The sequence below is a fragment of the Acomys russatus genome, chromosome 2, assembly GCF_903995435.1.
Source record: "Acomys russatus chromosome 2, mAcoRus1.1, whole genome shotgun sequence".
Lineage (NCBI taxonomy): Eukaryota > Metazoa > Chordata > Mammalia > Rodentia > Muridae > Acomys > Acomys russatus.
Genome location: NC_067138.1, coordinates 31,167,118 through 31,195,020, shown reverse-complemented (window position 1 = coordinate 31,195,020; position 27,903 = coordinate 31,167,118). Strand labels below are relative to the sequence as shown.

The 27,903-nt window shown below is 42.8% G+C and overlaps 1 protein-coding gene across 1 annotated transcript in view; it reads left to right on the top strand.

Annotated features, from left to right (window-relative positions):
* Positions 1-27,903, top strand: part of Nsmaf (neutral sphingomyelinase activation associated factor) — a 56,972-nt gene that overhangs the window by 12,030 nt on the left and 17,039 nt on the right. The window contains exons 2-21 of the mRNA XM_051159943.1: positions 117-206; positions 3,315-3,393; positions 3,541-3,608; positions 3,692-3,728; positions 6,819-6,869; positions 9,137-9,208; positions 9,557-9,604; positions 9,701-9,753; positions 15,248-15,377; positions 17,260-17,331; positions 19,566-19,674; positions 20,901-21,077; positions 22,685-22,764; positions 23,205-23,295; positions 23,405-23,468; positions 24,670-24,721; positions 24,815-24,935; positions 25,530-25,661; positions 26,184-26,226; positions 26,717-26,880. Of these exons, the coding sequence (XP_051015900.1) occupies positions 117-206; positions 3,315-3,393; positions 3,541-3,608; positions 3,692-3,728; positions 6,819-6,869; positions 9,137-9,208; positions 9,557-9,604; positions 9,701-9,753; positions 15,248-15,377; positions 17,260-17,331; positions 19,566-19,674; positions 20,901-21,077; positions 22,685-22,764; positions 23,205-23,295; positions 23,405-23,468; positions 24,670-24,721; positions 24,815-24,935; positions 25,530-25,661; positions 26,184-26,226; positions 26,717-26,880 (1,733 nt within the window). The remainder of the gene's footprint in view (positions 1-116; positions 207-3,314; positions 3,394-3,540; positions 3,609-3,691; positions 3,729-6,818; positions 6,870-9,136; positions 9,209-9,556; positions 9,605-9,700; positions 9,754-15,247; positions 15,378-17,259; positions 17,332-19,565; positions 19,675-20,900; positions 21,078-22,684; positions 22,765-23,204; positions 23,296-23,404; positions 23,469-24,669; positions 24,722-24,814; positions 24,936-25,529; positions 25,662-26,183; positions 26,227-26,716; positions 26,881-27,903) is intronic.

The following is a 27,903-nucleotide window of genomic DNA, read 5'->3' as shown; positions in this document are numbered from 1 at the left end:
ATGTAGTTTGTGAAGGACTCCATGTGGGGATGTGGGGATGTGGGGATGTGGGGATGTGGGTGCGTTTTGTGCGCAAAGTCTTCTGCATCTTCTGTATCTTCCTCTTCCACGTTTAGGTTTTCCTTACTGCTGCTCAACTTGGAGGAGTACTACTTTGAGCAGCACACAGCTTCCCACGTCCAGCACCAGGGCAGCCATGAGGAAAGGTGAGCGACCTCACACAGCTCTGTGTGAAGGGTGACATGTTTAAGATGAACACAGGGTTGCATGGGGAGAGGGAGGGGGCCCCTCTCTCTCTCTTTAGATGGGAAGTGAGATGGTGGTATGACTTACAGTGGCTCCTTTGAGGCTATCACATCACTTTGCTCCTGTGTCCCTTTTGTCACCGGGTTGCAGTAATTATAAAAAAACCATGTGGCAGAGCAGTAAGGAGTAGCAGCCTCTTCACAATGAAGTAACAAACTACAGTGGGAGCCAGAGCACAGTCTGCTTTCTCTGTAACTACTAATTCCTCCTTTAAAAGCACAGAGTTGTGCATCAACGCACGTTTTGTCTTTGGATTTTTGTTTTCCTTATACAAATTGTACTTCAGTGTCACTAAATTGATGATTAATATGCTATGAAATTATTCTTGGGCTGGAGAGATGGCTCAGAGGTTAAGGGCACTGCCTGCTCTTCCAAGGGTCCTGATTTTAATTCCCAGCAACCACATGGTGGCTCACAACCATCTATAATGAAATCTGGCTCCCTCTTCTGGTATGCAGGTGTACATGCAAACAGGACACTGTATACATAATAATAAATAAATCTTAAAAAAAAAAAAGAAATTATTCTTAGTTGAAACGTTCTAGCTGGTAAATACAATGGAGTGATAGATTTTAAACCCCTGCTGAGGCAACGGATCTACGTGAGAGGGTCAGCAGACTACGTGCAGCCTTTGGGCCCAGTGAATGGTTTGTTTGGAGCAGGCACAGCCATTTGTTTCCGTGTAGCCCAGGTTTGATCACCCTGTGGCTGCCTCATCTATAAAGACATCTCTGTCTGGCTCTTCAGAGAGACTACACCGTAATCATGTGGTGCATCATAATCTTCAGGGGCTGCTAAAAACCATTAGATGGAAGGTTACCGGGAAGCTCTGTAATGGGCATGTCAGGATGCATCTCACCTCAAGTCCCTAGTGTCTGCTAATGTGACCGTGTCTCCCTGCCACGAGGTTTTCTCAGATAAGGCAGCAGAATCTGATCTAATCTCAGAGATAATGTAAAGGCACACCTTTAATTCCAGCACTTGGGGAGGCAGAAGCAGGCATATCTCTGTCAGTTCTAGACCAGCCTGGTCTAACAAAGTGGTCCAGGACAGCCAAGGCTACACAGAGAAACCCTGTCTTTGGTCTAGAGAGATGGCTGACAGCTTAAGAGTACTGACTGCTCTTCCAAAGGACCCAGGTTCAATTCCTACAACCCACATGGCAGCTCACAACCTTCTGCAACTTCAAGATCAGACACTCTCACACATACATGCAGGCAAAAACACCAATGCACATTTTTTTTTATTTAGAAAAAAAAAGAAACTCTGTCTCTGTTCCCCCTTCCCCCTTCCAAAAGTGAGTATACCAATCAAATGTAATGTGGACTCTGGATTTTGATTTGAGTAAACAAACATCAAAATACATTTTTGAAGTAAAAAACATTTTAGTGATAGACCCATTATTAAAAGAGTGCTTCCTGCTTCTATGACAACCCCTACCCCTCCAGCCCCCAAAAGTAACAGCCTAGACATGTAGTAGTTGCTTGCCACCTTCAAGCGTCTCCCTGTGTACCTACCACATCCGATCACGTTCAGCACTGAGCCTGGCTGCTTACATAATGCTTCACCCTCACGTACTGAGCACAGTGCTTGACGCACAGCAGGTCGTAGTTTTGTTTTTGGAACTTTCTAAAATAAAAAAAAAAAATCTGATTTGGTTGAATTTATAGAGACAGAACCTTGGATATACCAGGGGCAGCAGCAGTTTCCTCAGTTAAAATAGGGTGTTTAGCCCTGGCTAAACAAAGTGAAAACATTCACCCAGAGACCAACCAAGGACTAGAGGGGTGTCGACATGCCACTGAAATGATTTTAAAGGAAGCAAGGGCGGGGCAGATGGCTCAGTGGTAAAAGTGCTCAACGTGCCCTCATGAGGCCTAGAGTTCAGACCCTCAGAACTATGTAAAATACTGGCTGAGAGTGGCACTCTGCGTGCAACTCTGTCCCCGGAAGACAGGAGAGAGGGCTTCCCGACAGCAAGCTGGCTAGTGGGACTAGCCATAGCCATGAGCTTGGGATGCTGTTGGGAGATCCACCTCAAAGAGGAACATGCAACACCACCCATGTGGAGACATGCATGTGCACACATGGATCTGCACGCATGCAAACATGGCCACATACTCACATGCACATACACATGAAAATGGGAGAAAAAGGATGTGAGATCATAAAAATTGTACTTATATATAAATGTGCTTTTGGAAATTAGGGTAATTTCTCGTAGTTACATTCGGCATTCCGTTGTCTGTGTCAGACTTCCTAGTAAGCTGTGGTCTTGGTTTCATCACTGATAAAGTAAAGGTGATGCAAATTAACCCAACTCAACAACAGCCTCTGAGACACTTGCATTTTTTTTCAAAACTTACTAAAGCCATGTAAATGTCCTAGGAAACTGAGGATGTGGTCAGCCCCACAGCTGATTATATGGCATCACATTCACACAGTCTTTAATGTTGCTTATTGCCATGAAATAGATTTTCCCTGAATATCTCAAAATCATTGTTTATGGAATTTTGTATGTAAAATTCAAACTTTATTTTTCTGTGCTTTTAAAAAGCAAAAAAAAAAAAGGAAAAGAAAAGAAAAATGCATTTAGTTAATTAATTGTACCTGTTTTGTGTTGTCTCCTGAGCAGATTCTGAGAAGGAAAAGCCAGTTGAATTTGCTGAAAACATCACAGACTCAGTGTGTGTTGGTGCTTCTGCCCCTTACTTTCTTTGGAGAGCAGTTGTGAAGACTCAAAATAATAATATCATGACGATAATAACAATTAGTGGGGTTATGGGGCTGCACTCAGCAAGCGATGCCCTAACTTGAGCCTGTGCAGTTTCTGCAGCCCCCTGAGAGTGCAGATAAAGGGTCACAGTGGCTTCATCCTGCTACGCCCTTTCTCCAGTCCCCAAGCTTCTGTTAGCTGACCCCCTAACAATCCAGGTTCTAGTTAAAATAAATCACTTTTGTGATTGTCCTGCTGCTCATCAAATAATCTCTTCTCCTCTGGCTCCTAGGAAAATCAGAGGCTCCTTAAAAATATGTTCAAAATCGGTGATTTTTGAACCAGATGCTATATCTCAGCCCATTCTTAAGGTAAGGGTGTTTAAATGTGAGCAGAAACAGTCGTGTGTGTGTGTGTGTGTGTGTGTGTGTGTGTGTGTGTGTGCGCGCGCGCGCGTGTGCACGCGCTTGCTTTTATCTTTACGTATTTTCCTAATATTCCCTCTCAATTTTATCCAGATTCCTTTGAGAGACTGTTTAAAAATAGGAAAACATGGAGAAAACGGAGCCAATAGACACTTTGAAAAGTATGTCATTTTTCACTCTTAATTTTACTTCAACAGCAACAACAAAAAGTTGTATGCCTAAAGGCTTTCAATCTATATTTCAGGGCAAAACCTTGTGGCATTTCACTCATTTTCAGTCAGGTAAGTAAAAATATTTCCTGAAAGTGTCGGTTATGTATCTTTCCAAACTTGAGTGAAGATTTTTGTGCACGAATGGGTTTGATTGTTTTTGCGTGATGATATCAATCTCGTATATAAATCCCAACTGAAAGCTGTTGGAATAGATGTTTAAATGCCTTGAGAATTTAGTCATCGAGAATAGCCTTTTTTAAAAGATAAGATTTTCACACAGGACCCTCCCAATTCACTAAGTATAGGAACTGAGTTTATCTTCAAGAGCTCAATATGGGAAGGTTGAAATGAAAGCACAGCGCTTTATTCTGTGGCCTCCCGCTGCTAAAGACAGGAAGGTAGCACCAGGCCACATGTGTGACCTGAGGCAGGAGAGTCCCTCCCACCAGGAATGACCTGAGCTGTTGTGCTTTGTTCATTCCAGATACATGCGATATGCATTTATACATTCACAGCTGTACCAAATTCAGTATTGGCATCACGTGACAAATTAAAATGGAGTTTTTCTGCTGGCATCTCATTAATTAGTTTGTAGATTAAAAACAAACAAATGAACAGTTGAATAAAGAGCAGAGGTCTATCTTGGTTCTTTGGGTTTGCAATTTCAAGTTCTCATCTGCCAAAGGCCGTGTTATCTGGGTTGCCTGAACTCTGCAGAGCTCTAGTTCTGCATACTGTCAGGTTGTCCAGAGAATGCTGTGACTGCAGAAAGCTGCAGGAACAGGACAGCACTTGAGCTTAGGGCAGTGCCGGGAGCATGGGGGAGCTGAGTGGGAGGAGGCAGGAGTGACTCCTGCTGTCATATCACCCAACCCTTCGTTCATAGAACTGCTTAACATGCATTGACATTTATCTTATGAAGTCTGTGAGATTTTTGATTAAGTAACTTTCTGTTAGTACCTTTGTACTTTCGATTTTAAAAAAGAAAAGAATCATGAACTATCTTCAGCCCCATATTTTTTTTTAAAAAGAAAAGATTCATGAACTGTCTTCAACATCATATTTAATGTGCCAGATGAAAGCAGGAACTGCCTGCTTGTGAAGAGCACTGTTGTTGACCGTAGCCCTGTGCACGTGTATTTCTTACCACATCGTGAGCTTATCGAAGGCCACCCATATCTTGGAAGGGTTACTTGTTTTAGTTCAAAGTAGCATTTCCTTCAGAGGACTACCCATCGCATTACAGTTTTAATAGCTTAGTTTTCGAAGTAAAGCTCCAAACCCTTCCTCCTTAAATAACTTTAGGAAGAGATCTCAGACCCCACCAATTCAAAATCAAGGGTACCAAGATGCAAGCTACTCTTTCAAGCAGTATTTTAAGCTTCATATGTCAAGACTTTTACCAAGTCTCAGAAATAGGTTTTGGTACAGAGTTTTGCGTTCAGACTTTTTGGTTGTTGCTGCTATTAGAATAACATGTTTGTACGTGTGTTTGTGTGTTTGTGTAAATATTAGTTTGCAGCCGTATGTTCAGTAGGGGAGATGGAAAAAAATTCTCTCCTCCAGTATCAGTTAGTGAAGAAACTTGTGGGGCACATTAGGGAGCACAACTGTGCTGCCTTAGACAGAGGGAATCGGACAGGCTCATGGAGAAAGAGCCAGCAATAATATGAGAGGTAGGAGTTGAGCTATGTCACGACAGAAGGTTCAGGTCAGAGCACATGCTACAGGAATGCTGGTGTAGGGGCAGGGATGCTGTTGTGATGGCTTCTGAACCATGGTAAGGCTTTAGAGTAAAGGGCAGATGTGGAAAGCCACTGGGGGAGCTACATGATCGGATTTGTATGTCTTTGAGATCTTTCTGGTGAGGGTCACAGAGGAGACCCAAAGGGCATCCGTAAGCCCTGGTGCTTTGCATCAGCATGGAGAGCGCTCACCACTGTCCAGGTACATTCTGAGGAAAGCCTATGTGTGTGCTGACGACTCAGCTGCAGTGTACAAAGGAGAACAACTCAGAAAGACCTCCAACTAGCTGCACTGTGGTGCCTTTTACTGAAATAAAAAGTGGGGTGAGGGGCCGACAGGGAGGATTGAGAATGTGAGGTGCGGGCTGCTGTAGACCTCCCAGAGGCATGGCACGGACGCCAGGGTGCTCTTGTCTACGATTCAGGAGCCTGAGGCTAGAAAGACAAGTGGGAGACCTAGAGTGTGCAATGAATTGTTGAGCCCGAGGACTGGATAGAGCCCGCCCCAGGTATTGGAGGTTATGGACAGAGAGGTCTTAAAGCAAGACCCTGGCTTTTTAGTGTTGGAGACTGGGAAGAAAACCAGCTCCAGAAGGAAGGCAGAAGGCACAGGAGGGCAGTGAGGCACGTGGACAACGTGTCTGTCACCGCCGGCAGCTTTGTCACAGGCTCTGAGGACAGGGAAGGAGGCCTCCTGTGACCCAGAGGAGTAGCTTCAGTAGTTTAGTGGGAAGAGGGCCTGTTCAGGAAGTCACACATAGCTCTGTCAAGTTGTCTTGCTACAGAAAGGTCATACAAATGGCCAGCAGAGGGTGTGAGACAACAGGGTGGCTACCAGTGGCTAGTGTGAAACAGAAGAGCAGTTGGTGAAGCCTCACAGGGAGGGTGGGCTCTGCATTCTGAACCCTGACAGAGAAGCGCCCATGTGGTGATGCGGGCAGGGGTGGGGCGTCCATTGTGAGGGAAAGGCAGCTGATGCACTCTGGCAGATGGTAGTGTTGATTCTGCATGGCTGTTAACATGCAGATGGGATGGTGGCCTCATGTAAACACCATGTGGGGCAACGTCTCTTGATGCCATTGAATGGATCATACCACTGTGCATTTGCTTTTCCCATTTGTTAGGAAACTGGCTTCTAAACTGACAACTCTCCTTCCCTCACCTGATTGGCTACTTGACACAAATGATAACATTCACACACATCTTGTGCTCCACTTACTGATGATTTTCCTTTTAATGTAACATTTGTTATTTAAATGTCATTCTTTAAAACCAAAGTAATATAAATATGGGTATCTTTGCAAATAGAGATTGTGTAACAACAATTTCAACGCTGAGTTCATAGTATCTTTATAGGAATTCTTTACAGGGAGAACTTTTCCTTATTATTTTGGTATTGACTTGTCTTTCTCAGGTATATTTCATTAAAGAACACAATATTGTGGCACCATATAAGATAGAACGGGTAAGTAAAGTTTTTCACCTATTATTGGAAATTTATATGGTGATTTTGGGCAGTAAGATTTTTATGAGTCTGTTAATATCTTTAATCAAATAATTCAAAGTTTATTAACAGTTATTGCAAAAGTACCCAAATGACCCATACACCTTAGCAACAGTTTAGAGATGATATTATAAGTGGGAGAAATTAAGTGGTGGATCAGGGATTAAGCACTGGCGGAGAGGACCAGGGTTTATTGCCTACATGGCACCTAAAAACCATTTGTAACCCATGCTAGAGGATCTGGTGCCCTCTTCTGGCCTCTTTAGGCACTGCACACACATGGTACCCTAACCATGTGCAACAAAATAATACTACACATTTTTTTAAAGAAAAAAAGAATGAATGAAACTGAAATAAAGAAACTGAAGTTGGGATGTCCAAATTTATAATCATATTTATTATGTATCACTGAGAGGGTTTTTTTTTGTCTAAAAGTACTGAAAATTTATTTTCAGGAGTATTTAAGAAATTCTTAGAGTTTATAATATATTTGATAGCTCAGTCTTTTACCAAGTCTTAATTTGGTGAAAGTTAGAAGGCAGCGTAGGCCTTTCTTTGAAGTCTCTTAGGCTTGTATTCTTTACACTGCATCATGCAGTGAGGTGACGATAACATTCCTACTAAAGTAGTTTTTAAGGGGCTAAGAGATTGTAATGTGACCAGCTCCTTATAACGACATAGTCTCTGTGCAAACCCAAGTCCACATGCTGAGTCAGCTGCAGTTGCTGGCCAGGCTGCAGTGTCCCACCCGGGAGCTTATGAAACACAAGCTGCATAAGCAGTTTTATAGACAAGAAAACATGCAGGCACAGCTCACTCAGCAGCTTGAGAGTCCACTGTCTGACTGCCCCTTCCTACCTGCTAAATGAGCCCTGCCTCATGCCTGCTCTCTGGTTGTGACTCTCCACTTTGACAAAGCCCCCATGGGCAGTAAACTACCCTCCTTCAAGATGAGACCTTTCCTGGGTACCCTTCCTCAGGCAGCTCTACTGAGACCATCCAAAGCACAGGGCCGTGTCTCAGGTCAAAGCTATCAATGTATGGGACAGGGGCCTCTGGGACACAGATCATTAGACTGTTACATTTATACATATGTACATACATATGTATGTGTGTGTGTGTGAGTCTGTGTGTTGTACACAGTGTGCGCCTGTGTATATGTAACACATGGGAGAGATTGAGACACAGAGAATGTTATAAGAAAATTATTACAAGGAATTGACACAAGAAATGATTAAGTAGGTGCCCAGCCTGTGGAGAGCCAACATTGTAAGGTCTGCAGGGAAGGGAAGCCAGGAGTCCCAGCAGGAAGACAATCACAAAGAGGAATTTATTTATTTATTTATTTATTTATTTATTTATTTATTTATTTATTTTTATGTATCTGTAGTCTTTTGTTCTCTTTGACCGACAAGACTCACTTACCTCGAAGAGGTCAGTCTGTTTTACTCAGTCTAGTGATTCAGGTGTCGAAACCACTCAGGTACTCCCTTACCAACATACGCAAACAATGAAATATGTTTGCGCTTTTATGACCCAATCAAGTGGACATGTAAAGTTAGCCGTCATGTACATGCATTCCTGTCCTCAGAGCACTAAGTATATGGCGCGAATATTGGTGTATCTGAAGGGACATCTAGACCTCAACACAGAGAGAGACAGAGACAGAGACAGAGAGCGAGAGTGCAGCACACCCAGAGAGAGCGCTAGCCAGGAGCCAACATCACAGGCTAGGTGAACTCACGGATGTAGCACAGACCATACCACCCACCAGTGGCACACATCCCGTGTCAGGCACAAATCAAGCCATAACAGAGGTAAAATTGTGTGCTCCACCACAGCATAGTGAAAACAGAGCAGGAAAGCCACAGATAATGCATGCTCTCAAGCTTGCCGTAGATCAAAGAAAGGAGAAACTTGAAACCATTGCATGGCAAGTGAAAGCAGAAAGAGAATGCCAGATTATGGGAGCAAAGCAGCAGTAAAAAGACAGAAGAAAGACTCAACATAAAACTAACCCCACTCCTCAGGGAACGAGAAGAGGAAGACCAAATCAAGTCCTAGCGCACAGAAGGCACCGAGTGACAAAACAGCTGTGGGTCTTGCATGTCGCTCGCTGCAGCTCTCCGTTCTGGGGACGCTGCAGACACGCACAGGGTTGGCAGCTGCTGTGCAGACAAAGGCTCTTTAAGCATCGGGTTGACATGCCGCGCTTCTGTCCTCATCAGGGAAAAATGGAGTATGTCTTTGAACTGGACGTTTCTGGGAAGGTGGAAGATGTTGTGGAGACGTTGTTACAGGTAAGCCAGCCGTTCACTCTGGCACCCACAGAGTGCAGAGAGGCAGGGGCTTCTGTAGCTGAGGCTGACCTCCCTCCTGCCTCTCCCTCTCTGGTCCTAGGATTAAAGGCGTGCACCACCACATCAGTTTTTTAAGCCTCATATTTCGTATTACCCGAATAATTGTCACTTTACTAAATATACTGCAGATTTACTTGAGTATGTTGAATTTGGAAACTTAAGTATGAAAAGGCACAGACATCTCAGAGTTTCCACTGCTACTAAGTGATCAGTATTTTCATTGCTTCTAAAGAACTACTCACTGCTCTCTTCAAGGATGACTAATTATGTGTGTTTGCAACATTGTAGCTGCACAGGGCATCCTGTCTTGATAAACTTGGGGACCAAATGGCCATGGTGAGCATCCTGAACACGTGCTGTGTTGAATTAAGAGTTAACTTCTGTGATCTCTCTCAGACTCACATCCATGGTTTTTAATGCTTCTTCCCTTAGATCACAGCTATCTTGCAGTCACGTTTGGCCAGGACATCGTTTGACAAAAACAGGTAAAATTTCAAGGTTTTGTTTTCTGATTAGAATGGAGTGAGTGGCTCCATCTGTAGGTTTCTTTGAGCGTGATCAAAACTGATGTGGGTTGGGGTGTGGGAGAGCACTTGCCTAACACATGTGAGGCTTTGGATCCTGGCCCCAGCACCCCAAACAAACACAACTGCTGCTTTCTCCATTGTTGTTGTCATCCCCCATTCCTCCCTTCCTCTCTCTCTTTCTTCCTCCTCCTAAGAACGGGAGCTATCAGAGCTTTCTCCTCCCTTCTCCTTCCTGCCACCTGCCACTTAGAAAGCCTATGCATTCCCACTGCTGCCATCGCTCCAGTCTCTTCACTGGGCGTCTCCACTGAGATTGCCCCAGTACACCGTAGCAACCCTTGGTCCATCTGCACAATGCTACTATTCCCTCCGCAGTTCCTCTTCTCCGCTGAACCTAACGACGTAGTAAATTATGTCCTGTACAAAGAACACGTTTATCACTTGGCTGTTGGAAGTTCCAGTGTACACGATAACCTACTGCCATGGCCTCAGCCTCTTCCATGGCAGTGCTCACTCACTCATTGCTCACTGCTCCAGATGGACGCTTGCTTCCTGAGTTCTGGGCTCTAGCTGATGCCAAGGGAGCAGTTCCTTCTGGACTCGAACTCTCTGCCCTCTAGGCCTTTGTCATGGTCTCTTGTTCCCCCGTGTTCTCTTTCTTCTGCTGCTTCATCTTAGCCCCTTGTTTCCTCCTGCTTAGAATGTGTACCTGCCTGTCTTTTGATCCTGGCTAACTGAGCTTTCTGATTTTAGCTTAGCTGTCAGTTCTTCTAGAGATTCTTTGGCCCCTCAAATTGCACTGAGTACTTTCCTATCATTCTCCACAGGGACCAAGAGAGCACACTTACTGTTCTAATGGCTTCCCCATTGATTTTCTTGGCTTATTAAGCATGCAGTACATTTTCTGAAAATAATGGTGCTTTTTTTATTATCCTCATCTCTTGTTTATTTCTTGCCTTATATTAAGTAGATGTGGGCTATTTGTCAATATGCTCATGTCATATTCTCCTGTATTACTTTGTCTGTATAGTAACTATTGGTATCAGGTGATGCACAACTGTCCATAACTCCAGTTCTAGGGGATCTGCCCTCCTAGGGCACCAGGCACACACATGGTGCACGGACATACCTACATGTAAAACTCATACACATAAAATGAAATAAATAAATCTTAAGAAAATGAAAAAGTGGTTCTCTTTGAAAGTTTTAATTTATTTTTCCAGAACCCAAAATGTTGTTCTGGGGGCTTTAGAGAGGAGTCTTGGTGGCGTAAGATGAAATAATTCCAGCAATGTGCATTCTTTCTAAAAAGTAAAAGGAAACTTGCAAACATAAGCTTTCATTATATTTTTTGAAGAAATGTCTCTTACTGACGAAATAGAACTATACTTTCCCCACTTTTTATGTTGAAAAGATTCAAATTCTGTTAAGTTGAAAGAATAATACAATGAACACAGCTATCGTATGGGTTCCTGGTATGTGTTTGTTAATGTATTTCCAGTATGGCTTTAGATAGTGCCATGCATGTCACTGCTCTGCTGTGTGCTTGTCATTGTCCCCTCAGTAGCGCAGTACGGCAGCTTCTAGGCACCACTTGGAGGGCATTAGCTATCCTGAGTCATCTAGTTTGGCCAGTTCATCATGCAGAGGAGGTTGTTGGAGCTCATGTGTCCTTGTAGATAGGGAACTTAGGCAACTGCAGATTTAGGGGAGAGGAGAGAGGTGGGGGGAGAGGGAGAGAGAGAGAGAGCACGCAAGCACATGTGTGTGCATGCATCTATACAGTATATATGTGTGTGTTTGTGTGCTGAGTGTAACTTTCCAATTGTTTGACACTGAGCTACAGTGCTTTGAGGCATAAGTACTTAGGCATGTATGTGTTAAAGGATGTTCTTGCAGCCCTGGCTATCACTGTCATACCCAATTAGCCGCAGCAGCTTCTAACACATAGCTCCAATTTATATTTCCTCAATTGGACCTCAGAAGTTCTCTAAAAATTGTTTAATTTAGAATAGTTTTAGGTTTTTTTAAATGAAGTGTTCTATAAACTCCCTTCATCTCTCACTGAGCTGCCCCAGTGTTGGGTATTTGTTGTATGGGTGCTGCCGTCCGTTCTTGGGCACACTTCCTAGGTATTTATTTGCTTAGTGCCACTGAAATTTTCTTGTCCAGATGTTTGTTACTGGTATAGAACTACAAGAGCTTCTTTAATATTAGCCTTGTACCCTGCCGTTTCCCAATTCATGCATGAGTTAGTCCTAGGTGTTTTGTTTTAGCCTAATCTATATTATATTCACGTTTATAATCGTTGCTAGACATGGACACTTGCACAGAAATTTCTGTTTATTTTCTACTTGCTGTCTCATTGCACCATTTTGTTGATCAATATCTTGGGAGCAGATGTCTTACCTTATTCTTGATATTGCGGGGAAAGGGTTTAATGTTTAAGGAATGATGCTGGCTGTAGGTTTTCATAGATACCATTGTCACTGTGAGGAAGCTCACTTCTACTTTAGTTTGCTGAAAGTTCTTCCAGTAAAAGGGACAGAATTTTGTCAATTTTTTTCTACACTTAAAGACATCGTTTTTCTCATTTATTCCATTAATATAAATTATATTGATTTTTTAGTATTAAACTTTGCATTCGTGTAAAAATATTATTTAAGGTCATGGTGTGTGACCCTCTCTATTGCTTTGTTGGCATTGTGTCAAATGCTTTTGCGTCTCTCTATGTGTGGACATTGCTCTGGCGTTCTCTAAGAGTTGCTTTGAGGACTTGGGTGTGTTCTGTGGTCCCATGTTTACAAGAAGAATGGGTTTAGTGATATTTTTCATACTTTTAAAAATAATTTATAGAGAAAACTTTATAAATATGATGTGTTCTTAGGGATTATACTTAATGTGGTTTGTTTGTTTATAACTACTGTTATTTTGAGAGAGAGTTTGGCTCAAGCTGGCCTGGAACTCACAGTTACTTTGCTTCTGTCTCCTCAGCATTGTGAGATTAGTGTAGACCACCACACTCAATTTATCATGCTGGTTTAGGGGTTTTTTGTTGTTGTTGTTGGTTATGTATGTGGTTGTTTTGCCAGCATGTGTGTCTGTATATCACGTGCATTTCTGATACCCACTGAAAGCCTGGCAGCAGCTGCAGTTGCACATGTTTGGAACTGCTGTATGGGTTCTGGGAATCAAACCTACGTTCTCTGCAAGAGCAGCAAGTGTTCTTACCCACTAAGGCATTCTCTCAGCCCGAGTCATTCATTCCTTTTTTTTTTTTTTTTTTTTAATTTAGATGCAGGACTATTTCCTTTGCACGCTGTTTCTTGTATTTTGTTCATTTGTGTATTTCCAAAATGTATCCATTTTGTCGCACCTATAAACAAGTGTGTTTCTTGGTGTCTTTTAATGTTTGTAACTTATTTGTGTAGTTGGGGGTGGGCTGCAGGTGTGTGCATGCCATGACACACGTGTGGAGGTTAGAGGACAACTCTCACAAGTCAGTGGGTCCCGGAAGTGACCCATGCTGGCAGACGGTAGTTGTGCATATTTCTGCCTTCCTTGTGTTGACATGTTCTGTTCTCTCATTTTGCTTGTGTCAGTGTTGCAAAGGGATTACCAGTTTTATTAACCTCAAGTAATGACCCTCGTGCTGGTTATTTTTCTAGTCTTCCGTTTTACTTAAGACACATGTCCGCTTTTATGATTTCTTTCTTCAGCTAATAGAGAGCAAAGAAGGCTTCCTTTAGGGCTAAGCGCAAAGCTGCAGTCGCAGGCGGCAGACTTTCGTTACAGCAGCACTTCAGTTTAGAAGGGCTCCCCCTAGGGAACGGCTTCAGCGCAGATTTCTTTGTCACCCATTTTGTAATTTGCCAATCTTTGTTTTGCCCACAGGCGATTACAAGTATGTTGTTCAGTTTTTACACAGCTGAGGATTTTGTAGTTGTCTTTCTGATTATTAATAATATTTGATCAGAAAACATGCCTTCTGCTTAGAAATGAATTTGTCTCAATGCCCAATATATGGTTGATCTTGGTGAACATTTCCTGTTTTCTGGTAGGAAATATCTGTAGCTCTTGAAGCCAGTGTCTGTGATAGTGCCTCCCTTTCAGCTGGCTCGTGGCTGTTCCCAGTGTGCACACTGCAGTGACTGCTTTGTTCGCTTGCTTGTTGTTTGCTGGACAGAAGTGAAACACTGACAGTGATAATTGTGCAATGACAGAAGCTCTCCGAGCCTATGGATTATAGTGAAGCTGCCGACCTCCTGCACTGAGCTGTTGGTCTGTTCTTTTCCTTCTTGCAGTCAAGGTCATTTAAATGTCTGTGCTCTCGGTTTCTGGTTGGTACTGAGAACTCATGAAGGGCTGGAGAGATGGCTCAGACCTCTGTCCACTCTTCCAGAGGTCCTGAGTTCAGTTCCCAGCAACCACATGGTGGCTCACAACCATCTATAGTGTAATCCAATGCCCTCTTCTGGCCTGCAGGTGTGCATGCAGACAGAGCACTGTATAAATGATAATAAATAAATAAATCTTAAAAAAAAAAAAAAAAAAAAAAAAAGGCCCACGAGAATTTTTCCACTTTCCAGTTGATTTTGATCGTTAGGTGAGAACTTTGGGGTGTCTTCCAGTTTCCACATTTTCACTTAGAGAAAAGTTTGTCCTGGTGCCATCTCTTGGGATTAAGAGATGTTTTTCATTGCTTGTCTTTGATGCCAGGATTGAACCAGGACTTGTGCGTAATAAGTAGGTGCCCAGGCACTGTGGCACACTTCCCAGCTCATGAGAGTTACGTAACTAAGTAACTGCCCTAAAATGTTGATAATTTAGTTGTTCCTATGCTACTTTTTAATTTAACACAGCAGACATGGAGCTGGATTTTGTTGTTTGTTTGTTTGTTTGTTTGGTGCTGGGGTTTTTTGTTTTGTTTTTAATTAGCATCTTAGAAGTAGAAAAAGGCATCTGTTGAGTGGTTTTACACAGATATCAAACTGACTTTCAAGTAAGTGTAATTACATGTTCACAACCTGACAAAGTGAATCTGCTAAGGATAGGGTCTTGCTCTGTAGCCCAAGCTACTCCGGCATTCAGGGTATCCTGCCTCAGCCTCCCTAGTGCTGGCATTAGAGGTGCACACTACTCCTTCCAGCTCTAGACGTAGGTCCCAACGATATAAATATGGGAAGTTAGATGATATACAAATAGCCTCAGGACTGCTCTTTTGGGAGAGTTTGTTTCTGGGATATGTAACCTCTCCTGTTAATAAAAAGCCAGGCTTCCATTATGCCATCTAAACGAATGTCAACTTCGTTTAAGCAACCCACTCATATTGCCACCTTTTTCATACTAATTGTCGTGTTTAGACAGATAGCAGGCAAATTTACAATGTGGTTAAGCCTAGGATAGATCAGTTTCTGACTTTTCTTCCTTTTGCTGCAAAATATCTTTGCAGGTTCCAAAATGTTTCTGAAAAGCTGCATATGGAGTGCAAAGCAGAGATGGTAACACCTCTGGTGACAAATCCTGGACACGTGTGCATTACAGACACCAACCTGTATTTTCAGCCTCTCAATGGGTACCCGGTACGTAGATCACAGAACCACATACAGTGGCTTGTCTTTCAGCTCCATTTTCCAAGAACCCGACTTTACAATTATGGTGCCCTCACATCTTGGGGGTGTCAAAGTCCTTTGGCGACCCTGTGTATCAGTGTGACTGCCTAATGCCCTGTGTAGTCGGGCACTCACTCAGCTGAATTTTAACCATTCCGAAGGATCTTGTTCCTAGTCGTCTGTAAAGAAGCTCCACCCCTCCTGACCATGATCAAGTCAGGGGACATTTATCGTTCTGCCAGGAAACACGGGAAATGACACAACAAAAGTGCTGTAATAGTGAAAAATTGATCCCTGTGGCCACTGGCCTGTGTCTAAGTGTGTGTGGCTCTGTTAGTTTCTCCCTCATTACAGACGGTGGCTCTAAGCCTTCCATGAGTGGTGGTGCAGGGTTCTCCAAGCCAGTGTGGAATCATGCAGAGATGGCAGACCCTGGAGCTATAGGACCCTCCTGCAATGTAGGAAGCCATCTTCACTTTGAAAAGAACTCTAGTCTTAAAGCTGTGCCGGGAAGTAAACGGGAACTCAGATTTCCACACTAACTCGTGTGAAGACTTGCTGCTTACCCAGAGATGGTCTTTTGGAGGGAGCCACGAAAGGGGCACAAGCCCTCTCCCTCTGGACACAGACTTGGACCATTTGCCAGGGTACCTGACCCCACAAGGAGTGTTTTCTGTGGAAGAAGAGTATGCCCTGCGAATCCTCCAGGCTTAAATCAGACATGGTGTCATAACAATTCTGTCCACTAGGTGGTGGCACATGGCTGGCTGGCATGGTGTTCTCCGACACTGCCTATTACTGTTACTGTTTTGGGTCAAAACCTTGTAGGAAAATGTAAGGCACAAAGCCTTGGGACATAGTGAGCATGAATATATTCCCAAAGCCCTGGCCAGGCTTCTCGGTTGCCTTAGGGTCTTCGAGGCATTTCTTGCTGTGCATAGCCTGGCTCTCCTGTAACCTGGGCGCACGGATGTTGAAGCTTTGCCTCTTAGCTGAGCACACACCGTATTTTCTGATTTTGATTCTCTCTTACTACAGTTTTCAAGTTTCAGAGATTCAAAACAGTTTTTTCTTAAAAAAAAAAAAAAAACAGTTTTTAAGGTCTTGGCTTTAATTGTACTTTATGAACTTTAATACTCTTTAATAGTAAGGACATGAAAAACATAATTCTTTTTTTAAAAGATGTTAGAAATGAAAAACATAATTCTTAACATTAAAAAGAAAAGCAAACCCAAGAGCAAAACTTGCTAGAGAGATGGGTCAGTAGTTAAGAGCATGCTCAGTCATCAGTACCAGAGCTAGGATCCTAGCACCCACAGAGCACGTGGCGCCCCCAACACACACCAGTATCCTCAGCTCTGAGCCTGGGAGAGACAGGGCCAGAGAGAGACCCTGCCCCAAAGAATAGGTGGAGAGAGATTGCAGACATCACCTGTCTTGGCCTTTATATGGATGTACACAGGTACATGTAGCCCCACACGTAGGTATATGCATACATTCATGTGTGCTCACACACACAAATAAATAATAAAAATGTTTTAAAGGAGCAAACTTTTTGAATAGATATTTATGCAGCAATCTTTGGAATAACCTAAAAGATGAAGTACCATTATCATCTGACATTACTTAGGAGGGTTAGAGGAAAGGAAGGTCAGGAGATGTGTCAGAGCAGACTGGGAAGCCAGGTATGATCTGTTCCAAGGTCTCTCCTAAGTGCTCACTGCTGCAGCACACCAGGAAGGCAAGGCTTGTGGCTCTTCCCCTCCCTGCTGTAAGACACAAAAGAACAACTTCTCAACTGTGAGCTGTGTTAGAACAGAGATGCTTGACACTGTCTTTGTACTTTTTAAAGAAACCTGTGGTCCAGATAACACTCCAGGACGTCCGGCGCATCTACAAGAGGAGGCACGGCCTCATGCCTTTGGTGAGTTCAGGTGCAGGGCAGTCGCCTGTGGGTGATTGACAGACCTGCAGTACAGCCCGTGATTGACCTACAGGCCCCTGTGCAGGCCTGAAGACATAAGTATGCTGTATATGAGCACGTGGAAGCTAGAAATTGGTAGAAGAGTAACTTTTTTTTCTGGAAATAAGAGATTCTGTTGCAGAAAATATTTTTTGTTCAAAGAGCAGAAAGGCTACATGATCCTTGAGTTTCTCACCCCTGGGCCTTCAGAGCTTCAGGGCTGAGGCTGGAGTGCGCTTGCAGAGCAGTCCAGCTTTCCTCCCACCTTGCACCACTGCAGCCAGGTCTCACAGGAAGACTTCAAAGATCCTCTACATCCTTAGTACAGTGAGGGAGTCAGTCGTACAGCCACAGTGCTTAATCCAGCTTCTCCGCTCTGTGTGTGTGTGTGTGTGTGTGTCTGTGTGTTTGTTTGTGTCTGTGTGTGTCTGTGTGTTTGTGTGTGTGTGTCTGTGTGTTTGTGTGTATGTGTGTGTCTGTGTGTGTGTGTGTGTGTCTGTGTGTGTGTGTCTGTGTGTGTGTGTCTGTGTGTGTGTGTGTGTGTGTGTGTCTGTGTTTGTGTGTCTGTGTGTGTGTGTAAGGGGGGGGAAGATAACCACTGAAGCCTTTGGCTGGCTCTTTCCACCACTTCCCTTGCTAGGCACACACCACACTTACATTTATTTCACATATTCCCCCTTAGAAATTAATCACTATTGATGATTCCAAGGTGTTTTGAATTGATGTCAATATAAATTCATTTTCTTTTGCAGCTTATAACTAGCTCATTTGTACTTTTGGGAAATTCAAGCACTTTGCTACCGATTTTATCTCCATTTCTAATGGTGGTAGAAAATCAAGGAAAACAGATACCCTTTTTTGTCCATGTGGAATGATTTACTAAGAAAATGATCATTACATATCTAAATATTTTATAAAGGTGAAGTTATTTAAAATACAACAAAAACCAAATTAACCATTATTTCACCCTAAAGGTGTTGTTGCTTTTAGCGGCAGAAAAACCTCAATTAACATCATAAAATTTAGGTGTAGGAGGAATATAGAAAACAGATACTTTTTGTTTGGTTGGTTTCTCTTTCTTGATACAGAGGTTTTTTATTTTTTTATTTTTTATTTTTTATTTTTTGCGTGTAGCCCTGACTGAGCTGTACTCACCTTGTAGACCAGGCCAGCCTTGAACTCACAAAGATCTGCCTGCCTCTGCCTCCCAAGTGCTAGATTTAAAGTTGTGTGCTACCATGCCTGGCCAGGAAAATAGATACCATTAAAAATCTTATACTAAAAAAAAAAAAAAAAATAGCCAGGCAGTGGTGATTCCAGCACTTGGGAGGCAGAGGCAGGTGGATCGCTGTGAGTTGGAGGCCAGCCTGTTCTACAAAGTGAGTCCAGGACAGCCAAGGCTACACAGAGAAACCCTGTCTCGAAAAATAAAATAAATCTTGTGCTCTTAGCACAGAAGAGCAGTCACCAATGCGAGGAAAGTAGCATTACTCAGGCTCACTCCTTCCCATCATGGCCCTGTACGTTACACAAAAGCCAGTTGTGAGTCCTGGGATTCTCTCCTAACTTCCCTAACTAGTGAAAGCCATGAGACCAAACCTGAAACCAGAGCTCAGCTGGACTCTTCTTGTTGTTTCTTCCCATCTTACTTTGCCAACACAATGCCCAGAAAGCTTACAGTTTCCTTTTCTCTGCAGCTTACTCTGCAGCTAATATGGCCCGGAGCTCATGATTTCCTGCCTCAGCCTCCTGAGTGCTGAGAAAATAGACATTTAGCTTGCAGTTTTCCTTAAAATAACCATAGCCGAATAAGTTATTTTATTTTTAATTTGTTATGCGTCATGGTTATTTAATTCCTACAAGAAAGCAAAACATTTTTGTCCAAGAAAGAAATGTAGGTTCATTGGTCATCTAATTTGAAATTTCAGAATAATAAATTCATAAGTGCTATTGTCAATAACAATATGTGGTACTAGAGAGAACTACATTGTTTGCCCAAGGTACGTCTCTCGTTTTCAAGAAAGTTTGTACGATAGCACATATGAATATAGAGACATGTATCCTTAAATCAGATTATAACTGTCAGCAAAGTCTAAAGCTCAAGCACTTACATGCTTAAGTGACTTTAAGATTGTGTACTCTGTGATCTCAGGATGAACACGGTGCTATTTGTTCTATTCTTTCTGAATTTTTAGGGCTTGGAAGTATTTTGCACTGAAGACGACCTGTGTTCCGACATATACCTAAAGTTCTATGAGCCTCAAGACAGAGATGACCTCTATTTTTATATTGCCACGTACCTAGGTTTGCTGGCCTCACTTTGTGTCTGTTCATGGATGGTAGTTCAGCTCCTAAGAAGCTGGGACAGCGAATAAGAGAAGAAACACTGCTTCACCATAGTTAAACTTGTTCTGTTCTCTGATATAATAGCCTCAAAACCAGGGGAATGTGAATTCATTTTGGTAATAGTTCATTTGTGTGTTTTAAAACTCTTGATGAATATGTTCAAATACTTCCCTATTGAAATGACCTCCAACTTGAATGGTTACAAAAAGTCTATCCAAGTATTTTCTGTGCAGTCATGTCATGATTTAATTTACAAAAACCAAGACCGAGTTTTTTTTTAAAGTGGGAGCATATGTTTGTGTGTAGGTGAATGCTGAAGTTGCCCTCCAGCTGCAGCTCCCTCTATCTGAGCTCATTTCTAAGTTTGCTCAAGCTTTTCCAGAGGGTTCCAAGAGCTAAATAAAGAAATGAATTCTGTTTTTAAAGCCTTTCCTGATAGCTAATTAGAAACCTGGTTAAAAAAATAAATAAGAATTCATAAATAGTGCAAGAGCATATGAGTTAAGTTGCTTGATACACCCAGTTAAGAGTTTTTACATCCAGAAAAGCAGAATGTTCTAAGCCAAATCACCAATCCACTGGTTCATAGGACAGTTGAGTTGTCCCAACCTTTCTACATCCCAAGCTTTCTCACCAAGAGGCCATTTTTCCAGGGAGGCCGGCCTTCCTGGTTGTTCTGGCCTGACAGTTGGCCTTGCTGCAAAAGCCCCCTTTTTATTTGGCAGTTCTGTTTTTCTCGAGATCACAGATAGCATGTAGCTATTGGTAACCTGGCAGGAGTCCACCTCTTCAGAATCTAAAAGAGAAGCTAGTTAAGTACAATATGGTTTTGTTCTGGCTTCATGAAAAAATAAGGGGGAAGTGGCCATGGTTTTGAAAAATGTGCCAGAACTCAGCACATTTGCTAGAACTTCGTGTTGTTTGTTGTGTAATTGCCATCTGTTGCCACATAGCACTTGTATGTTCACTCCACATTCTTATATTTGTTGAAGTTATGTGATACCCGGTTTGGTAGTAGTTCAGTATCTTAACCAGTTTCTTACCTGGATCCTTGTGAAAGCAAGTCAGCACTTCAGAGGCTTGTGGAAGAGTCCACACTAAAGAAACTCCTTCTGCCATTTTAAGTAAAAGCTAGCCACTCCCCTGTGACGTGCAGTGACCACTCAGGGCCCCTCTCCCCTCAGAACACCACGCTGCAGAACACACCGCAGAGAGCTACATGCTGCAGTGGCAGCGAGGGCACCTCTCCAACTACCAGTATCTGCTCCACCTCAATAACCTGGCCGACCGCAGCTGCAACGACCTCTCCCAGTACCCGGTGTTCCCATGGATAATAAGTGACTACTCCAGCCCAGAGCTAGGTGAGCGCCTTTGTGCGTGAGTTCTGGTGGGGATCTGCTTCCCAAGGGGAGGGAGGCTGTGCTCTGTTCTATACCATACCTCGTCGTAGGAACAAATTAGAACTCCAATAAGTTTTCTCACCAAAGATTGTCTATTAGACAAGTGTTGTACTGTACTTGGTGTGCATTTACTACTTCCTGAAGGTCATACATAGAAAATGCATGCATAATTTTATTTCAGTCTTCCTGTTACTATGTGTAAGTGCCAAGTTTTGAAATATTTAAATTTCTCAATAAAAATTTCAATTTGGTTTATTATTTTAAATTCACATTGAAATTTTGAATACCAAAAACAAAGAACAAATTAAATAAAATAAATCAGCCATCCACTATAGAATATTTAATCACAGGAAGAAATGGAGGCCATCCATAGCCATAGTATGGAGGTAATTGTACTCCTCAGCCTTTTGTATTACTGTAACAAAATACCTGAGAAAAACCAAATTATAGGAGGGAAAACTGGTCCAAAGGGTTCCAAAGCGTTCCGTGCAGCATAGAAAGGAAGCATTAAACAGAGCCAAAGAGCATGGCAGCCAGGAAGCAGAGAAAGAACAGAGCAGAGGGTTAGGACAAGGTACAGCCTGGCAAACCTGTCCCACTGACCTCCATCCTCCAGAGGCCCTGCCTCCTACCTCTCACTGACTCCTAATACTCACGTCATATTATGAATCAATTAAAGGGTCAGCACATTCATTAGGCAAACAACGTCATCTGATCGTCTCAGGAAATGCCAGTAAAAGCACAGGCAGAAGCGTGTCTTACTAATGTGGACATTTCTCAGTCCATTCAAGTTGGCACTTGCATTTTTGTGGCACCAGTACTTCTTTCTTGTTCCCTTAAATAGTGTTTCTAGAATTTGGTAATATTGTAATTTTCTATCATAACACTTTAAGATGACATAGTATGAGAAAATAGGATTTTTTTTGACAGTTTAGTTAATGAGTAGGACCTTTGTCATTTAAAGTGATATCATATTGTCTAGGTATAAGAAGGTTCAAATCCTTGATTTTTTTTCAAATGTTGCTGACATCACAAGGTAATATTCCCTATAATTTAGACGTAGGACATAAACCTTAGTAGATGAATGTGGGATTAATATCTGTTTTTTGTAGTTTTACTTGGAATTGGACTTCCTTTGTTTTTGATGAGAAAGTAATTTAAAAATGGTATTTATTCATTTACTTGTATGTGTTTGGGAGTTGGGATTGGTGGGTGCATATGTGCCATGGTAGACCCCTGTGGCAGTCAGAGGACAATTTGGAGTCTGCTCACTCCTTCTACCATGTGGGTGTCAGGGCTGAGCTCAGCTTGTCAGGCTCCGCGTCAAGTGCTTTTACCTACTGCAGAAAACCATTCGTTAGCAGTCTGTATTCAGGGTTATCTCACACTACAGATCTTACTTGTAAGTGGATGTAATTTTGTTGTGTGTTTCATAGCTGTATAAACAACATAGGTGCCTGCTACTTGTGGATTTATCTCGGTTTTCAGAACTAATTTGTAGAAACAAATGTGAACTTGGCTTATTTCAGGAGAGGAATGGTGTAAGGTCACTGTGTTTATGTTTACAGATTTATCAAATCCTGGAACCTTCCGAGATCTTAGTAAGCCTGTGGGAGCCCTAAATCCAGAGCGGCTGGAGAGACTGCTGGTATGTGGGGGAGATGGGGGCGTGGCTTCTAAGCCACATTGCAAGTCATGGCCTGTCTGTGCTTGCTCAGGAAATGGAGCTCAGCCTCTAGCCCTAGAGGGTGTGTCAGGATGTCGTCAGCCTTTTCCTGCCATGACCAGCTGCTCACTGTTTCTGTATGCTTTAGCTTGGGAAATAGGAAGGGGACCTGTTTGAGTCATTTTCATGTAGATATTGATAAACAGCATTGGTTCTGTCTTCTTGGATATCAACACCCTAAACCTAGAAAATGAGCACACACAGCAGGAGCGCTGCTCATCACGGATGCACGGTCTCGCTGGCCCTCTGCTGTTCCTCAGAAGCATGAGGGACACAGTACACAGGGTCTCTGCTAAGGGTTGACTCTTTGAGCCAGGTACTGTCTCACAATCAACACGTGGCTGTTTGTTCTTATGTTGCAGACTCGATACCAGGAAATGCCTGAGCCTAAGTTCATGTATGGGAGTCACTACTCTTCCCCAGGCTATGTACTCTTCTACCTCGTTAGGATCGGTAAGCGCTAGCATTGGCTGCAGCTCCAGCATTGGCTGCAGTGCGTTGTTTCACTTGGGGTCTCAGGTCATTCTACAGTCTGACTCTACCCTCATTTCTCCCCCTCTAGCACCAGAGTACATGCTGTGTCTACAAAATGGAAGATTTGATAATGCAGATAGGATGTTTAACAGGTTTGATACATCGCACCTTGTTTAACACTTTCTGATTATATATAAATGTAATGTAAAGAGATGTAAAACCTAACCAGATCAGGAGGCGTACACCTTTAATCCCAACACTGATGAGATGGACGCAGATGCCGCCTGATCTTCATAACAAAACTTACTTCTTTTAAGCTTTCTTTATAATGTGTGTGGATATAGGGAAACATGTTTTTAGTTTTTGAATTGTTTTTATTTTATGCATATGAGTGTTTGCCTGCATGTATGTATGTGCACCACATGCTCACAGGACCCAGAAGATTTTTCTAGAACTGGACTTACAGACAGTTGTGATCTACTATATGGGTGCTGAGAATCCAGCCCAGGTCTTCTAGAAGAGTAGCCAGTGCTCTTAACCACTGAGCTATCTCTCCAGCCCCAGGAACAGATTTTTGTTTGCTTTGTTTTATTTCAAGACAGGGTTTCTCTGTGTAACCCTGGCTGTTTTGGAATTCACTCCATAGACCAGGCTGGCCTCCAATTCTGAGATCCACCTGCCTCTGCCACCTAAGTACTGGGATTAAAGGCTTGTGCCATGCACGTCCGGTTTAGGAACATATTTTCAAATGCAGATTTTTCTTCCACCCTATATAGGCTGAGCAGGTTTTTTTTGCACATACTATGAGTATTTTGAAACAATGATTTATAAAATTACTGTGTCATATTTTAGAATATGCCATAATTTACTTAAATTGTTATTCTCTATTGAGCAATTAGACCTGTCTCCCCAAATTTTCTTCTTAATAATTTTGCTATGGTGAAAGCATTAAAGTTAGCTTACACATTGATATGATTAACAGTTCCCTACACAGAATACAAGAAAGAAGCAAAGTCCCCTTGTGTCCCATCGCACGTTTGTGATCTGATCTTTTCTGGAGCCACCAAGCAGTTGTACTAGATGCCTAGGATGTGCATGGGCAGTGTGCCGGTGTGAAGCGGTGTGGGTGTGGCTCACTCTCTTGGGGGTCTAGTGAAGTCTCACCAACCCCCTGGGTCGTACTCTTTGTGGTCAAGGGGCCTCACACGGCTCTTAAAAGCTGTGTCAGTGGGAAGACAAGAGCACCAGAGCCTGGAGTGGTAGGAGTTAGTGGGAGGGTACAGAGCAAAGCCTGCTGCTCTTGTCTGCACGGCTCAGGCTCATCGTGAACACAGTGCCCTTTTCTATGCCTAGTATTGCAGAAACCTGGAAAAACTGTCTGGATGGTGCAACGGATTTTAAAGAGGTAAGTAGTTGAGGAAGCTGGTGAGCCACAGGGCTCTGGTTTCTAAATGCTTTAAGAACATCCGTTGTACACCTCCCTCCCCGCAACTTGCAGCTGATTCCAGAATTCTATGATGAAGACGTCACCTTTTTAGTCAATAGTCTAAAGTTGGACCTGGGAAAGAGACAAGGAGGGCAGATGGTCGATGACGTGGAGCTTCCAGCGTGGGCCTCAAGTGAGTGCCTTCTGAGGCGTGGCGTTAGAGTTTGTTGCATGCTTTCCCAAGTAGACAGTTGTGATGCCATTCGTTGAATTGTATTGCTTGTGACTTTTAAAAATACTTACCTAATTGAACTAGAATCTGTTTTACTCCAGCCAGAAATGTGCTGGGACTACCCTGTAAAGACCTCAGTATGTTTGACAAACCTAAATGTTGTAAAAGTGGTCCATCTCACTTTTTCCAGAAAAAAAATTATGTAAGGTGAATAATTAAACTCATTAGAAATATGTATGTTGCCAGGCCTAGTGGCCCGTGCCTTTAATCCTAGCACTCGGGAGGCAGAAGCAGGCGGATCGCTGTGAGTTCTAGGCCAGCCTGGTCTACAAAGCGAGTCCAGGACAGCCAAGGCTAACACAGAGAAACCCTGTCTCAAAAACAAAACAAAACAAAACAAAACCTATGTCTTTAAAAGTAAAAAAAAAAAAAAGAAAAAAAAAAAGTATGTCTTCTATTATCTCCTAGAAATCTATGCACACACGGATAGGTACAAGAAATGAAAGAAAATACAAAAGAGACAGCCTAAAACTCTGATGACATCTACTCTGACAGGTCCCCAAGACTTTCTCCAGAAGAACAAGGCTGCCTTGGAAAGCAGTTACGTGTCCGAGCATCTGCATGAGTGGATTGATCTGATCTTTGGCTATAAGCAGAAAGGGAGTGAGGCTGTAGGAGCCCAGAACGGTATGTCACACTGCCATTTCCTTAGTGGGCTGTGAGAATGCGGGCAGAGGAACCAGCTGGAGAACCAGGGCTCAGGAGGCTGAAGGAGGGGGCATGAGTTCAAGACCAGCCTAGGCTACATGACCAGGTCCTGCAAGCCAAACAGGAAACTCTGATCAACAGTGACCTCGATGTTTTTAAGTAAGCAGGAAGAAGATGGCTTCCATCTGCCTCTGTTTCTTTGTCAGTAGCAAGGTACTTGAGCTGAAATCCAGAAATGGCTAGAAGTGCAGTCACACCAGGACTGGGACTGCTACTCCCCTAAAAGCGAAAGTAATGCTAACCAAGGAAAAAACAATTACAGCTTTACTCACCAAAACACAATAAAACAAGTTAATACTTACTCAGATTGAATACTAATCTGTTTCACAAATGAAAATGAATTTCTTTGCACACAGTTTTAAGATGAATTGTTTACATTTCTGGACAGAGTATTTATAACCAAATGTATATTTTCCAATAGTGTTTATATTTCTCCTTCAGTGTTTCATCCCCTGACCTATGAAGGTGGTGTAGACTTGAACAGGTATGTACATGTTTCTGTTTCCCTACAAAACACTTTTATCTGAATTATTAATAAACTTATTGAGAAGTTAAGGTCTGAAGTGATTTATATCTTGCTTTTAAAGTTGCTAAAACACAGAAAATAGGGAGCAGAGAGATAGCTCACCTGGTAAGAGCACTTGCTGCTCTTCAAAAGGATTTGAGTTTGGTTCCTGTCATCCATGTTGAGCAACTCAGAGCTACCCGGAACACCAGCTCTGAGGAATCTAGTGCTGTCTTCCGGCCTCCAGGCATGCATACGTGTGTGACATTCACTCACACACATACATAAATAAGTAAAAATAATAGAAATAAATCATTTGAGAAGGAAAGGTATATGAAGAGGTTTAGTTCTTGCCCATGTGGCTTTTTATTTGTGGTTTAGTCTCCCAGTTGATCTGCACTGTTTAAAGCTCATGCTTTGGGGACTTAAAGCAGGTGCCCTACTGTATCGTTTGTGTTTCACCCTAAAGCATTGAGGATCCTGATGAGAAAGTAGCCATGCTGACCCAAATTTTGGAATTCGGGCAGACACCAAAACAGTTGTTTGTGACACCACATCCTCGAAGGATCACCCCCAAGTTTAAAAGTTTGTCCCAAGCCTCCAGCTATAATGCTTCCATGACAGACTCCCCAGGTAAGTCTCGTAAAGAGTGACTGTAAAGGCCTCTTGTTTGTCTTGTAAAGATTCTGAAGCATGAACTGCTGAGCTGCCTAAAGATTTAGAAGGCTTTGTGTAGAAGAATATTAATTCAGACCTGGGTGCTCTGGCAAGAGATCACATCCAGAGACCTTCCAGGGCTGTGTGATCCAGCAGGAATACAAACACGCCTTTAATCCAGAAGATAGGAGCAAGCAGATCTGAGTTCAGTGCCATCCTGGTATAGAGCAAGTTTCAGGTAAAGAAAAGCTAAGTTCCAGGTATTGTGGTACTTGCCTTTAATCCCAAACAATGTTAGGTAAAGTTAGTTTGTAGAAGAAAGCACCCATGTTTGAAAGTGATGTTTAACTGAGTGGCAGAAAAAGTGACAAATCGGAGAAAGATTTGACAACAGGATATGCTCAACTCTCATGACAACACAGAGGAAAGGGAAACTACTTAAGGGAGCAACACAGAGAATGAAGAGGAGGCAGTTTTACCAGGACAGTAACAGAGAGACAGGTTGCAGAGAGAAGAAGCTAGAGTCAGGTGAAGATCAAAGGAGCCAGGAGATTACAGCAGATTGCTGCAGTTAGTCTGAGACCAAGCAGAACAATTCAGGGAGAAGCCAGAGAGAGAAGGCAGATTACATAGCTCATCTGGGAGAGGAGTTGGAGCCAGAACAGCTGAGTTGAACCAGCCAGCCCAGAGAGCAGAAGAACAAGAAAGGGTGAGCTTATTAAGCAGTGTCAGAGGCTAAAAACATTCTAAGGCTAGGTTAGATTGTATGGAGGCTTGAAGCTTCCAGAACCAGGCCTAGGTTAGCAGGAGGAGGCAGTGAGCCTCTGAGACAAGCATTGAAACAGGTGAATAAAAGTTCCTTTTACAGCTTTGACTGCTTCAGAGGCAGAGCTCCGCCTCCCTGTACATTGTGTCCCAACTGCAACGAAACAAACAAACATATTTGTTCTTTTCCTGGTTTTGTTGTAGGTTGCTTGTTGAGAGAAATGAAATCACTTA